Raw genomic sequence first — 15,269 nt, 5'->3', positions numbered from 1 at the left:
CACATGCCCCACCCATTTCCATGTTTTCCAAGGTTTTGGACCCGAAAGGCCCATTCCGCCCATTTGGCCGATCATTTGCATGTTTTGAACTCAAAAGGCATAAATCGCCCCATTTGGGTTAGGGTTAGGTTTGGTAAGGAGCGTGGCCCTCCTAAGAGGGCCGCGAGGGGCACTGGCACAAGGGGGCTGTCCTTTAAAAAGGCTTTAATAAAAACCCTAAGGATAAAAGACAATTAAAACAATTTTATTAAAAACAGCCTGGCAGCAGAGCAACCGCCAGCGGGACAGGCGGAGAGGAAATGTTAAAAGGGGAAGGGAGGTTAAAAAACGGGGACAAAGGGATAAAAACACAATCATACACAGTAATTTCCCAATAAATATATAAATAAAATGATAAATTAACATATAATACATGTATGTACACACACACCACATCTAAAACTTTAAAAAGATAAATAAATAAGTGCTTTAAAAAAGTAAATTAAGTAATAAGTGCTTTAAAATGTAAAAACATGCAAAAGTGGAAAAATGTGTAAAATTATGCCCAATAACCCTATCCCACGTCAGCTGTACAATCGGGAGTCTAAAAAATGGGCCTCGTCTGCCTGTGGGGGGAGAGGGGAGGACATAGGGTGTGTCTCCACCATGGGAAGATTAAAATAGATAAATAAGTTAAAAGATCAGATAAATAAAAATATATATAAATAATTTAACAATAATATACAATTAAAATAGTTAAAAAGGTGAATAAAACCATGCATAATATATTAAGACCACACTTGAAAGACAAGTATAAATATATAAATAAACATGTATATAAAGGAAATGCCATGGTGGAGATATAATGGGGGGGTGAGAAAAGGCAAAAGGATGGCAGGCGAGGCTCCAATAAAAACAGACTGGGTGTTAATATTTTTCATTCAGCCCGTGCGGGTCTATAGTTCCCAGTCTGTGGATCCATTTCCTCTCCGCTGCTTGCCGCTGCACCCTGCTCCACTGTCCGCTGCTCTCCAGGCCCACACTTTGGAGACCGTGTGAGCCATGGAGTTTAAAATGTGCATATAGGACGCTCGTGCCATTCCCACTATTGATCATATAAAAGTGCTGTTTAATTCTAAGATGCAGCTCATTCTTTGTCTCCCCACGTATAGTTTGTGGCAGGCCCTGCATCTGAGAGCATAAACCACATTAGAAGCTGTGGGTGGCAGGGCCTGCCCCAAGTTAAAACCGAGTCTGCTCTGGGGGTTAAAAACGTGGGGGAGACTCATAAAACCGATCTCCGAACCTCGAAGCGCCTCCCTCCTGGTCCCTTGCTTGTTGAGGTCAGTGTGGACCAGGATGTCTTTGAGATTTCTATTTCTACGAAAGGCGGAGATCACACGGCTGTCCTCCAGGGCGGCACAGTGTTCCCTCGTCCCCTGAAAATTGCTCTTGATGGTTTTGAGCAGGTTATGGGTAGCATCAGAGAATGTTAAAATCAAGGGGACGAGGGACTGGGCCGGAGGTTGTGGGGTGCCGGTGCCGCCTCTGAAGGTGTCGGCGACCTCCGCCTTAATCGTTCTCAGGAAGCGCTTCGAGTAACCCCTGAGTCTCAACGTGCCAAAAAGGGTGCTGGTTGCCTCCTCCACATGGCCCGGGAGGGTACAGATCCTGTGGAACCGGATCAGCTGAGACTTGATGAGACCTCTGTAGGTGTGTTTGGGGTGATAATTGGATTTATGGAGGAGGGCGTGGCGGTCCGTTTCCTTGAAGTGAACTTTGGTGGCCAGGGTTTTGTTCTGGTCGCTGGATTCTTGGAAGAAGACCCTGGTGTCCAGGAACTCGACCGAAAGGTGTTGAAGGTTAGGGTTGAATAGGGTTTGAAACCTAGGCCCCGAGACCCGACCTTGTCCTATCAGGGGGCAGGCCGGTAACGGTAGTAGGAAGGGTTTGAAACCTATACCCCGAGATCCCCCTGCGCTCCCTTAGGAATGGGGTGGAAAAGGGTCTCAGGAAGGCACAGGCCAGCGCATGTCACTCAACAACCTTTCCTCCCGATGTCTCCTAGCCTCAACCTTTGACCTCACCTTACGTGTGTCCCATCCCCTAGTACCTACTTAAACTGACCCACAGAGTTAAAGAAGGGTGAGGAAGTACGTCTAAACCCCTTCCCCCGCCGGAATAGGCGTCCTCTGTATCCCTACCCGAGACTCGCCCCCGGGAGTACCCGGGAGGAAGGAAATAAAGTATCACCCTCCGAATATATCATCATCAGCCCTCTCCCTTCTCTAACATTTAGAACTTGTCCTTTGACATCTCTTTTCTCCTCTTCTCCCCTATTACCTACTTAAACTGACCCACAGAGTTAAAGAAGGGTGAGGAAATACCTCTAAACCCCTTCCCCCGCCGGAATAGGCGTCCTCTGTATCCCTACCTGAGACTCCCCTCCATGCCCCCGGAGTACCCGGGAGGAAGGAAATAAAGTATCACCCTCCGAATATATCATCATCAGCCCCCTCTATTTCCCTCTCTTCTCTTAACCTTTAGAATTTGTCATTTGACATTTGGAACTTGTCCTTTGACCTTTGGAACCTGTCCTTTGACCTTTGGAACTTGTCCTTTTGACATCTGGCTTTTCTTTTCTTTAAGGTTAGAGCTAGGATTAGGGTTAGGTTTAGAGCCCCCCGGGGTTGGGTTTAGGGCTAGGATTAGGGTTAGGTTTAGAACCTACCATAGTAGGGTTAGGCTCCTGGACCTGTGTGTGTCATAACCTAATTTCCCTATACCTCTTATCTAGTACTTCTCCCCTTTTTTTTAATATATATCCCACCCCACCACTGGTCTGGCCTGAGACATAACAATTGGAGTGAATATGGATTGGTAGTCCGAAAGCGCGGGCGAAAAAAACCGATTAGTTAGGGTTTGAAACCTAGGCCCCGAGACCCGACCTTGTCCTATCAGGGGGCAGGCCGGTAACGGTAGTAGGAAGGGTTTGAAACCTATACCCCGAGATCCCCCTGCGCTCTCTTAGGAATGGGGTGGAAAAGGGTCTCAGGAAGGCACAGGCCAGCGCATGTCACTCAACACCTGCACTCCACCGTCATTGGATCTCCTGATCGGCCCTATGATTCACCTTGGTCTCAATAAATCCCTTAGAACTGCCTGCTTGTCTGTGTACTGTATTTGGGTTCCTAGTCTGTTCGTAACACAAATGTAGCATTATCTTACCTGATGTTTTTTTAAGTGAATTTTTTAATTTTAATTTTTTATTTTTTAAATCAGCCGGGAAGAGAGAGTGAGACCAGTTGTTGACGTGAGTACATCCTGGTTCAAAACACACAGGCATCGTAGCCTTAGAGACGTCACCTATGCCACTTTTGGCCATGTAGTTTTTCGAATAACGTATTTTCAGTCTTATACTTCAACAGTTATATGGCAAAATTATCTTTTAAATGGACAAAAATCAAACGTGTAACTCATGGCAAAATTCAAACAGGATGAAAAAAAGTCTTTCTTGCCATTGACTACCGTTCATATTTTTTCTTAGATAGTGGGTTAATCCCCAATATGAGACACGCTACAGAAAAACACTGGATCTTCCATTTCCCATAATGCAAATTGGTGGCATCTTTCCTGCCTCATTTGAAAAAGATTCTTCAGAGACAGAAACATTACATCACTGTTTAGTGCCCCAATCCTTGGAAGTATAAATACACACAAGTGTACCTTCTACTGTGTGTGTGTGAGAGAGAGAGGTGTAACAGTGAGAGCTCTCATGAATTCCTCTTTACTTTGGGTTCACAAGGCTAACTTGATATTCAAGAAGACAGAAATGATGAAACAAGGGACAGCACAGAGTTTGACCTTTTTGTTTTTATTCAGGTAGCAGCACCAATCAGCACTGACCTACTTACACACTGCAGCTCCAAACATTCACACACAGACACATCCCTGCAAGACTGCACCAAGCCCTTCTGCAGCTTTCCTGTACAGAGTGAGAGACTGCTGTCATGACTGAGAGAATGAGGAGAGGGAGATGGAGAAGAAGGTTGGGAGAACAAGAACGAGAGGGAGAGAGAAATTGATAGGGAGATTGGAAGAGGGAGAGACCTCTAGTTCCACAATGGTAAACTTTATAATGAGTGTTTTTCTTAACTGGTCCATTTCCACATGCATCCAATAAGTCTAAATGTGATTTATTTGACAAAATGGTTTGACTTTCTATGATGCCCATGTCTATGATGCATTCTAAACATCCACTTACATTTTTTTCTCGAGCTTTCAGTCATATAACATGGTCTTCATCTAGATGGAGGTTGTTGTTGAGTTGTCATGGAGATATGCAAATGCAAGCCTTTTAGGAACTCATCCGTTTCGGCTGAAGAATGAAAGTTTATTCTTAGAAATAGTACTTATACCGCATGACTTGTGTGATTTTTTTGTTTCTAGAGCATGAAAGTTGCAGGAGATGATAGACTTAACATGATGGAAATCAGATTTTTGAGATGCAAACTGATCTGATTTTGAACAGATGTAAATACACCCGTCTTCCCTTGTTTATGGAATCTGTGGAAGTGGACTCTACAGTCACCTGGAATAATGGCAGTTGAAGCTACACTGAAACATTAGCACATTAAAGCAAAGGAAGAATGCAGCTCCAGCTATTTCTACACATATGACCATGGTGGAGTGAGTGTTTGTAGTAGTTATCTGATCCCTGATCAGTTTAACCACTATACGATCTGTGCAATGCATCAATGACTGTTTAATAATAGTAGTTTTTGTTGTAACTGACAAAGTTCTTCTTCCTCTGGTGTCAGTTACCAAACAGCTTCACCCTCTGGATTGAAGCAGAGATTTGAATGTCACCTGGGAAAACCAGGACACATTGCAATCCCATCGGTATTCTTTTAAAATTATTTAATTTCAAGCCTCTATAATAGTGAATATATTTAATATCACAGTGAGATTGACATACTTAACACTCTTTAACGTAATGCATAACAACTAGTGCTGGGCAAGTTAACGCGTTAATTATTTTATAGCGCGTTAACGCATTTTTTTTAAATTTTGAAAGTCCGTTGCTCACTGGCAGCGGTGGAGGAATAGAGACTACTGGACATCGCTGCGGTAAAGTCAGCAGACACTCAGATCTCAGTGGTCAACTCAGCAGACACTTGCACTTTAGTGCACCTATATGCTGAAATTCACGGTAGACGCATTCAAACGGCACAGATCGGGAGCGAGCGAAGGACTTTGAAAGTTAGACTCGATTAACGTGAGACAACATCCGGTTTCTTCAGACGAACATCCGGTTTTCAGAATAAGATGCCAACAAAGTATGAATTATATTCACATTAAGTATAAAACATACTACCTGCATCTCGTGAGTTAAAGGGAAAAATACACCTAAATTGTGCGTAAAGTGTCTTTATTCTTTGATCGCTGGGTCACCATCATCACCTCTGAGTTACAGCATTATATTGATGAACAGTAGAGCTGCATTCACATGCTCTGACTGTCATGAAGACACAACACACATGTAGATGAAACGTGCTGAAACATGTTATTCATGTTGCACAGCAGTGGAACGTTTCATATACAGTCACACACTGAGCACAGATAGTGAAGAGATAGAACTGCTACTGTGTAAAGGGAATACTGCTGCTAACATGAACCTGATGTGTTTAAAGTGTTTACAAACCAAATGTTATTGACCTTTTGTTCATATAGCAGTACTTTTAAAATAAAAGTGCGCAACACACTACTTTTGAATTCATTATTGAACTTTGCCATAACAATGCGATTAAAAATTGCAATCGTTGCCCAGCACTAATAACAATGCTATCATATTTCTGTTATGATGATTTTTTTCCAACTTTTCTCATCATATAGTAACAGACATCCTGATGTCGATGCTCAACAGTGATGATATAGTAAGAGTATAATATCATTGTGACTGTCAGTAATCAGTCCGAGTGTCCTCTCCAGATAACTGGGTGGAAATGTGTCCGCCACAGGTGCTACAGCCGTAGTAACAGCTGGTCAAACCCACATTCGGATCACCATGCCCAGCCTGACAGTGTGCGTCACAAACAGGAGAACACACACTGCTGCAGCGTTACCATCATCAAAGTAGAGGCCAGGTTGAGAAAGAGAGTGAAAGAAAGAGAGCGTCTCTCTGCAATGCAAGTGGGTGATTTTCACACAGTTTCTTTCTGTCCTCCTCAGACACACTACGCCTCCTCGCTCCACCCATCAGGAGTGTAAACACACTGATAAATAAGACTGATTGCTGCGTCTTTGCCTCGTGCTGCTCGGTGTGGTGGGGGGGGGGCAGCTTCACAAACTGACAGGACTTGAAGCAGACTGCACTGGCGTTAATTTAAAATACACCAAACAGCCCACTGCACAGTTGCAGTCACATTCCGTAGTGGTAACAAATACTGGGAACACTCTCTAGCAGCATGGTCAGGTTGATGTGGAGATGCCATGAATATCAACTGCATGGATGACTTCCAGCCATCTTTGCACTTCTCTTGTCATATGAGGAGGAGGATTTATTCTGATCTGCATCAGCTATGAAGCACATGAAGCAACAGCAGATGGTCGGCTGGCTGGCTGCTCGCCCCAATGTCTGAGTATGTGAACATGTTTACCGCTTTGTCTTATCTCGCCTGCCTGGTGACGATTTGCATTTGAGTCGGGGCGTGCTGTCAGTCAGACCGCTGCTGCTTTTTGTTGGCACTTTGAAGGCGTGCAAACAGAATGTAAGCCCACAATGCTTCACATCTTCAGCTCTCCTGAAGCTTTTTGCGAAGCACTGTCCTGGAGGAACAAACACAGTCACACTTTTCCTCTACCTGCACGTACACACTCTCACACGCATACATACATACATAATGTTACTCGCTGCCAACAACTCTGTCACTGGCCTTACAAATATGGCAATGTCTGCTTTCCTCGGCCGCTGTGTGTCAGATGTCAGGGCCAGAGGTCGGCACCGGGCCTAGCGGGGGTTCATGTCCTCTTTCACAGCTTTTACATCCACAGCAGAGGACAAAGAATGGACATGAAGACCCACACTCAGGGTCAAACATTCTAACAAAGTCTCAAAGTCTGCTGATTGGCCTCACCCCCCCTTCCCCAGCCCATGGAGTGTGTCAGTAGTTCAGGGCCGGGGGAGTGAGGATCTGCAGTGGTGGCTAGCTGTTGTTCTCAGCCGTCATGTATTTTAGGGCAGCGAAGCCGTAGCGCCGTGACATGTTCTGCTGGAACTCCTCCTTCAGGGTCTTGAGGCAGACCCGGTACTGCTTGTTGGAGCGGAACTTGGTGATATCGAAGCTTGGCGCATGAGGCATGTGGATCATGTAGGCGTTGGGCAGAACCACAAACTCATACTCCTGTAGAGAGAGGACAGGAAGAACGTCTTCATTACAACACCTCATATAAAGCTGCATTGGTTGTTTTTTGTCCACATCCAGAGCAACATTATCATTCATTTTGTGTCCACCAATATTACTTTGAGTTACAAAGTTTGAGTATAAAGTTAACACTAACCTCCCATATAATTGGTGATTAGTAATTGGACTTGCATTTATATAGCTCCTTTCTAGTCTTCTGACCACTGTGTGGATGAATGATACCGACATCTGCTCATCAGCATCAACTTGGGGTTTAGTGTCTTGCCCAAGGGCACTTTGACATGGACTGGAGGAGCTGGGGATTGAACCGCGGATCTTCTGATTGGAAGACAACTTGCTCTAATTGTACCACAGGGTTGCTTAATAAAATGCAATTTGTAATCCCATTTTGAAAACATAAGAAAAACACGTAAAAAACCCAAAGTATGTTATATGTGGAGGATGAATGGATGTTATTATATGTGGAGGGTGGAGGATGAATGGATGTTATTTGTGGAGGGTGGAGGATGAATGGATGTTATATGTGGAGGGTGGAGGATGAATGGATGTTATATGTGGAGGGTGGAGGATGAATGGATGTTATATGTGGAGGGTGGAGGATGAATGGATGTTATATGTGGAGGGTGGAGGATGAATGGATGTTATATGTGGAGGGTGGAGGAGTCTTACAGCATGAGGCAAGCTGCTCTGGTTCGTTGTAGCAGCTGATATTTCTGTATCTCTTTCCAGACAGCAACAGGGTGAACAGGTTGTGGCTGGGTTTTGTCTTTTAATATTCTTTGGGCTCTTCTCAGGCTCCTCAGTAGATGGTACCAATGATGTTCTGGGTAAAATAGAGCCCTCCTGGCCTGGACCCTGAACATCTCATACCAGTTTGTAATGTTTGCACTCAGGATGCTTTCTGTTGATCCGCTGTAAAAGTTCACATTGTAACTAATTCCTTTGATATTAAACCCACCACTTTGTTTAGTCTGTACTCATGCTACAACATGTTTCATTCAGTTGAAATGGGAAAAAATACTTTAAGATTATACCTACCATAGACTGTTTTAATAAGAAGAGAAAGAAATGTATACTATCTTGCGTGAACTAGCTAACATACGATACGTGTTTGTCCTTCCAGCCTCACTTTGTTGTTTAACATTGCAACAATAATTCAACAATTGCTTCTGTGGCACTTTTCTTGTTTTTTTACCATAAGTAAGTAAAGATGTCTGGCAGGGTCATTGTCAGCAGCAGCTTGCATGCTTTTATTGTGTTACACTAATCAGCAGAGTGTCCCAAAGCTAGGAAGTGAGACATCATCAAATAGAGAGGACAAAAGAGGGGAAAGAGAAGGGAAGGGGAATTGGAAGTAAGTGAAGGAAAGAGAGGAGATGAGGGCAGGGGTAAATCTAAATGATGTTCTGTTCATACCTACAAACATATATAGGCTCTACAAAATTACCATAACCTTCAATAATTTCATACATTAAAATACAGTATTTTTTATTTATTATTCCCGATGTTATATATCCATTCAGACATCAGTGAAACTAACTAGTAGACATGACTGGCCACTGTTTAATGTAGTGCGATCACACAGGATCTATTGTTCAGATGATGAACGTCTTTGAACTTCAAGCAGTCCTCTAGTTAATCTATCTAGTTATCCAAATCCCGCTTCACATGGATGGGTTAGTTTCCTCAAGTTGTTGAAATAATCAAAGAACCAGCGTGTTGAGTCAAGATATTGTAGTAACGACAAGATCATCCACCATGTCACTATATACATGCTTTATAAGCACAAGCAATGGCGGTGACCTGATAAACAAGTCGGTCATCTTGGCTTTGTACAATTTCTTTGCTGCACCAAATTTAAGTTATTTTTAGTCAGATAATACGGAGGTCCAGACCTTGGTGACCTCAATGGAGGGTAGGGCCATGCTCACAGTGCTGCTAGCATGGCTGTAGACTCCGAGTTGTGTTACATAGTTATAGAGCTATGCTCACACTGCTGTACATTGCTGGTAAACTAAGCTAAGGTAAGCTGCTGAGCAGATAGTGTAAAGTGTGTTTATCAGAGCCATTTCACTGAAGACCTAAGCCTCATCATAATTAGATGCATAGTGACTTTTCAACAGGGGTATTAACTGTCTAGTGGTACAGCAGCAATAGATGTGTGAAGCACCAAGCCGATTTAATAGTACAACAGAAAATAACTGATAAATGTTTACAGCAATGTATTTGGTATTTTAAGATACCGTTTGCATGAACTGCAGACTCGTACATTAAAGCGTGGAGAAGAAGTATACCGAGACATTAAGCAGACAGTTTAGATAGGTAGATAGAAAGTAAGTTACTTGTGCATCCAGCTCCATGATGTGAGCCACCTTGTTCCAGCCAAAACCCACAAAGCGGCGGTCATACTCAGGACTGTCCCTCCTAACCATGACGTAGGGCTCAAAGTCGGCTTCCCACTGCACCCTGTAGGGCGTGGTGGCTGTCCGCCATTTGGCAAAGTTAGTTGGTGCATGGCCTTTAGTCCAAACATGGTACCTAGAGGGAAAGAGAAGAAAAGGTTTTACCAAACTATAGTTGAAGGGAGTCTAAAGATGTATGCTTCCACATCCAGTCTTTATGAGGGGAAGTGCCATTCATAGTTTCTAAAATATTAGGTGGCATTTGGATTTGAAACCTCTGTCTGTATCATGGTCTCAAAAGTTTAGACTTTACTTATAGGGCCCCGTCTGTCCTTGCTAGTTTCACATTGGCACAGGTGTCTTTTTCATGCCCAGTGCCCACATTGTGTAAGAAGCAAATGTAGTTGGCTCCATCTATGGGCTTGTTGTTCTTCTGAGGCATAGTCTTGAGGCAGCATGATGGCCATCATTGGCCAAGAAAAACCTGGTCCAAAGTTAATGAGCAAAGTATTATACTGTTATTTAAAGGACATATAATTCAGATAGTAAGATGCGCCTACATCGGTGGGCTCACAACACACGCACACTCTGCTTGTTACAAACACAGGGCTGTAGCAGCACTCATCTTCCTCAATGAGATTTTCGGTGCATCTCCTCATAAGCAGTCAAATGGAGTTGCTGAAAGCGCTTTGAGTGGTTGAAAGATTAGAAAAGTGCTATACAAGTACAGTCAATTTACCATTTACCATGGGACAGAGGATTGGGAGATAGTGGAGGCAGAGGGTCCACCGGCCAAGGACCACATACCTGTTCCTTCCCTTCTTTCGCAAAACTGATTCAGAACCACCCGTCAATGGACAGCGACAAATAGTAAACAGAGTGTCCTGTGGCTGGGTAGGATTGTTTCAGACTCCTGTGATCCAAACATTTCCAATAACTCCAGAGGGTCCAGGGTGTTTACTCCAAGTCAGAATCTTCACATTTTCACTGCAGAAAACAGTTTGCCTCTCCAATTTGCCAAATCTGCCATAGCAATGCTCCAGGTGCAAGCGCACCTGGCTTTTAAAGGGAATGGGAGATGACGCTCTGATTGGTTTAATTCATGCTGCGCCAAAAACAAACCTATGTTTAATTAAAAGACTAAATACAACCCATTTGCCCCTTGCTTTGTGGCCAGATTGTCCGTGGTTTAACAAAAGTGGAGTTGGACACGCCCTAAATGCACTTCAGACCAACCATTGTCAAACCTTAGTTACAGGAGAAGCAATGCCGATTTCATCCCGGCCGTGAACAGTGGATCAGCTCTTTACCTTTGCAGGTCTATTGGAAGAGACAAGGGAGTTTGCCTGTCCCGTCTACATGTGTTTTGTGGACTTGGAGAAGGCTTATGACCATGTCCCTCTGGGAGTCCTGTCAGGAGTACTGGTGGAATACAGGGTACCTGGGTCCTTTCATGGTCTTTATGCTTCCATCCTTGGGATTCCTCAGATATAATAATGAAGGGTTCTACGCAGACCACATGGCATGCAGCAGATGTGAGTAAGTAGGTCTATTCCACTCCCTGTATTGATGATTCATTTGAATGTTTGGGACTTCTGTCTATTTGGTTTGAAATTTATTTAATCGGATAGTTTGTATTTTTATTTTTTTTAACTAAAACTAATGTCTGAATCTGACAGTCTGGCTGTTGATGTATCAGATCAGTGGAAGAAGTATTATGATCCTTTACTGCAGTAAAAGTACTAATACCACACTACAAGTAAAAAACTTAACCGATGTAAGAGTATGTAATTATGTGAGTAGTCATAGTTTTGAAGCATCATATACTGTGTATATATGTTATTAAACTAATAAGAATTAAAACAACAGACACTATCTCTATTAGTAGTGACTTCAGACCGGGCGTTCACTGCACAGTGCTCTGTTAATTTGTCTGTAAATATTAGCTGCTGCTAGCGCTCTTTTAGCGTTAGGTGCCGTTCACATGTTTCTAAAAACGTATGTAAAACTCCTTCTCTCCTGCTGAGTCTTCATGCTGCTTTGAACAGAGTCATGTGGAGGCGTGGCTGCAGTAGGAAAATATGTGTTACCTGGTGTTTGTTGGTGCGCACTGCAGCTAGAGTAGAACCAGTTGAATAGAAATAAAATTCCTGCCCTCCCTCTCTAACAACTCTACTGCCGCAGCAATTGCAGCAAATAAAAGTAGCAACATCTGCACCACAGATAGGGAAATATAATGAAAAGCTTGAAGACATTGCTGGCTTCAGAAACAGATGTAGCTCACCTGAAGGTGAAGAGTGTGCCCATGTCCAGCTGAGAGAGCAGCTCAGCTTTGGACTTAGGGTAAGACAGACGGTATCGCAGCGTCTCAAAGGCTGGAACCACCAGGGCTTTCTTGGCATTGGCCATGTCCAGCTGCACCACTGACTTCCTACAGCCATACACACATAAGACTGGATTACATACTGTAAATTACTAAAGCAAGCATGTGCAAAATCTCATAAAAGATGTAATAGAAAAATTCACAATTGTCTTTTTAAAATCTAAAGATAGGAAAAACGAAGCGTAAAGGTGTCAGAACACTACCAACTTAGCTGGTTTACGCCTGATTCTTTCTCCTCTTACCTGAGGTACTCGTACAGGCCGTACATGGGCAGAAAGTCGATGTCAGACAGGAACATGTAGGGTGTGTTGACGTGCCGCATGGCCACATTACGCAGCAGGTTGACTGGGTAGAACTGTCCCTCTTTGTAGACGATGTGGTAACCGACATTCCCACGGCTCATCAGCACCTCGGAGCCCTGAGCGTAGCGCAGGAACTGCTGGGCCTCAGCGTCGGACAGGTACAGGGCCAGGCTGATGGGGCCTTCCCAGTGCTTACAAATGGCCTCCAACATCTGGAGCCTGCAGGGGGTGAGACATGGGGATGGGTGACATCACAAAAACATTTCACTTTCAAGGCCCCAATGTCGAAAATGACTTATTTATTGGTGCGAAATAATGAAAATAGTAACTTCCATTTCATGCTAGCTTTAGTTATGACAATTTTAGATTTATGTTTTGAGGGAAGCCTAGTTTCTTCTGGATTTCGTTTGTTTATGACGCTTGACAAATATCAAAGTGCACGTAGAAAGGAGGACAGGGTGGATGGGTTGGTCAAGCAAACAGGACAAGCACCAAAGTCAACGTTGACTTATTTTAACGTTACATTAAAAGTTTAATGTTATGTATGCAACATCTATTACATAACACACTTATTTTAAGCCAAACCATGATCTTTTACTAAAACTAATCAAGTAGTTATGTTGTTTTGTTTCAATTTACGTTAACCACATGCTTAAAAGTGCGACCGTAATCCGGGAGAAAATATTAATATAGTAATTTATAATAGTTTAGTTGTATGGTAATGCCATGTTTAGGAGACAGGGTTGTTGATCTGCATTAAAGAGGTACATAAAATGAAATAAGCTTTTGAATGCACAGTCTCTGAAACTCACATTACATGAAATCTCCCGTAAATGACAAAAATGTCAAAACAAACTTCTAAAATATTATGATGGTATATTTATTCATGCAAGTATTGAACCCTGCGGCTGTTTCCAACTGTTAGTTTCTTTGTGACTTTAAAAAGTCAGAGATGTCACAATTAGCCATTGCTGCTCACAGCTTTCATTGTTTTTGGTGAAGATATGGAATAAATAATGAGTCACTCAACCTTGGACTTGATATGCAAATTGAGTCCTGATATTTTATTCATCGTTGTTACATTAAGGAAAGCTTGAGACAGCCAGCCTTAGCATTAGATTGGGCTTTACTCACTACTTTAACAGGCGAGCTTTGAAAACACTTGTGTTCAGGCTGGCCTTTGCTCAGCGTCACTCACTCTTAATAGAGAGGGGAAGCAAATTCACAGATGTTACCGTTTTTCACTTCAACATACCCATCCTATTCCACCGTGATCTACTCTTTTATTGTACATCAGCTTGAGTCATGTGGGAGTTAAATGAACCCCAGGGGGTCAACAGATTGAAATACTGGTAACATAAAGGATAGGAAAGCAAAGGCAACATTTATAGAATTTTAGCTTGTTAAATAATAAGAGCATTTGAAGGAACAATCAGTCTGCTGTTATCAGCAGGGGTTTTATCTCGTGTTGATGGAGGTTCATCTCTCTACCCTTACATCAACTACTGCTGAGATTCCAAGCTTACTAAACAAGCAGCTGGCTCCACACTTTGTGGCTAAATTCGGCCCCTCCACCATCACTGAGCCAGCAAGAACTCAGAGAGCTATTAAAGGGAGTCATTTTCAGACTTGCAATACCCCTGACATCATCAACCAAAATGTAAACAAGTTGAGTTAGAAGACCGGATTAGAGGGGCTGCAGCAAAACCAATTCTGTTAACTTTGACAAATGAATCTCAATGTCTTCTCTTTATTGGAGGAGAACGCTGAGAAAAAGTAAAATACTGTCACGCGCCTTGTCTTAACAGGTTTTGGTGGTGGAGATAATTGTCATGGAGTTTTGTAGATTTCAAGTCCCTTTCCACAATAATTTATATGTATAAAAGCAGTAGCTTGAGACTATACAGTACTTTACAGTACAAAATCCTCAATAAACTCCAATATGTTCAGAACTCTGCCGCTCGACTGCTCACTTCCACCCGCCGCTATGAACACATCACCCTCGGTCCTTCGCAACCTCCACTGGCTCCCGGTCAAATACAGAATAGACTTCAAAATACTACTCACCACCTACAAAGCCCTAACAAACCTGGCCCCTCCCTACCTTTCAGACCTCCTCCCCCTCTACGCCCCAACCCGTTGCCTCAGGTCCGCTGGTGCAAACACTCTGAAGACCATCAGGACCAAGCGCCGGACCTGGGGTGACAGGGCCTTCTCAAATAAAGTTGTTTCACTGTTGTTTGACTAATCCGTCACCATCACAAACTAATGTGCAAACTGATTCAACTGAGAACCCGGAGTCCAGATCACTGAAAACACGTGACCGGATTAAAAACTTGAGTAACCTTTGATGGGGAGCTCAGCTTCAAGGATCATATCAGTAGCATCATCAAGCTTGTCTTTTCCCAACTCAGAATCATTTCCTGAATCAGAGACTAGTTTTCACAAATGGACTTAGAGAAACTCATGTATGCATTTGTTATGAACAGGCTGGATTACTGCAATGCTCTGTTTATGGGTCCCAAACAAAACAATCCATAGATTCAACCAGGAGTCACCTGCACGAGTTCTAACGAAGACAAAAAGATCAGACTATATAACTCCAGTTCCCTTAAAAACCTTCACCCATTACTCTCAGAACACTAATCAAATTCCACTGGCTAGTTGGCTCCTCCGTACATCTCAGAAAATGCTATGAGTTTATCAGCCCAGCAGATGTCTCCTCCATGTGCCCACAGCACTTTCTAAATCCTGTGATATTCAGCATCTATGCACCTAA

The 15,269-nt window shown here is 43.1% G+C and overlaps 1 protein-coding gene across 1 annotated transcript in view; it reads right to left on the bottom strand.

Annotated features, from left to right (window-relative positions):
- Window positions 1-4,945: 4,945 nt before the first annotated feature.
- large1 (LARGE xylosyl- and glucuronyltransferase 1) overlaps window positions 4,946-15,269 on the bottom strand; it is a 139,994-nt gene continuing 129,670 nt past the window's right edge. The window contains exons 12-15 of the mRNA XM_076076049.1: window positions 12,431-12,709; window positions 12,090-12,236; window positions 9,746-9,941; window positions 4,946-7,382 (exon numbers count right to left, since the gene is read on the bottom strand). Of these exons, the coding sequence (XP_075932164.1) occupies window positions 7,185-7,382; window positions 9,746-9,941; window positions 12,090-12,236; window positions 12,431-12,709 (820 nt within the window). The 3' untranslated portion in view covers window positions 4,946-7,184. The remainder of the gene's footprint in view (window positions 7,383-9,745; window positions 9,942-12,089; window positions 12,237-12,430; window positions 12,710-15,269) is intronic.

The sequence above is a fragment of the Anarhichas minor genome, unplaced genomic scaffold, assembly GCF_050575085.1.
Source record: "Anarhichas minor isolate MPS153535 unplaced genomic scaffold, ASM5057508v1 ptg000055l, whole genome shotgun sequence".
NCBI classification, from domain to species: domain Eukaryota; kingdom Metazoa; phylum Chordata; class Actinopteri; order Perciformes; family Anarhichadidae; genus Anarhichas; species Anarhichas minor.
Note: the sequence above shows the minus strand (reverse complement) of the source record. Positions and strands in the feature narration are given on the sequence as shown.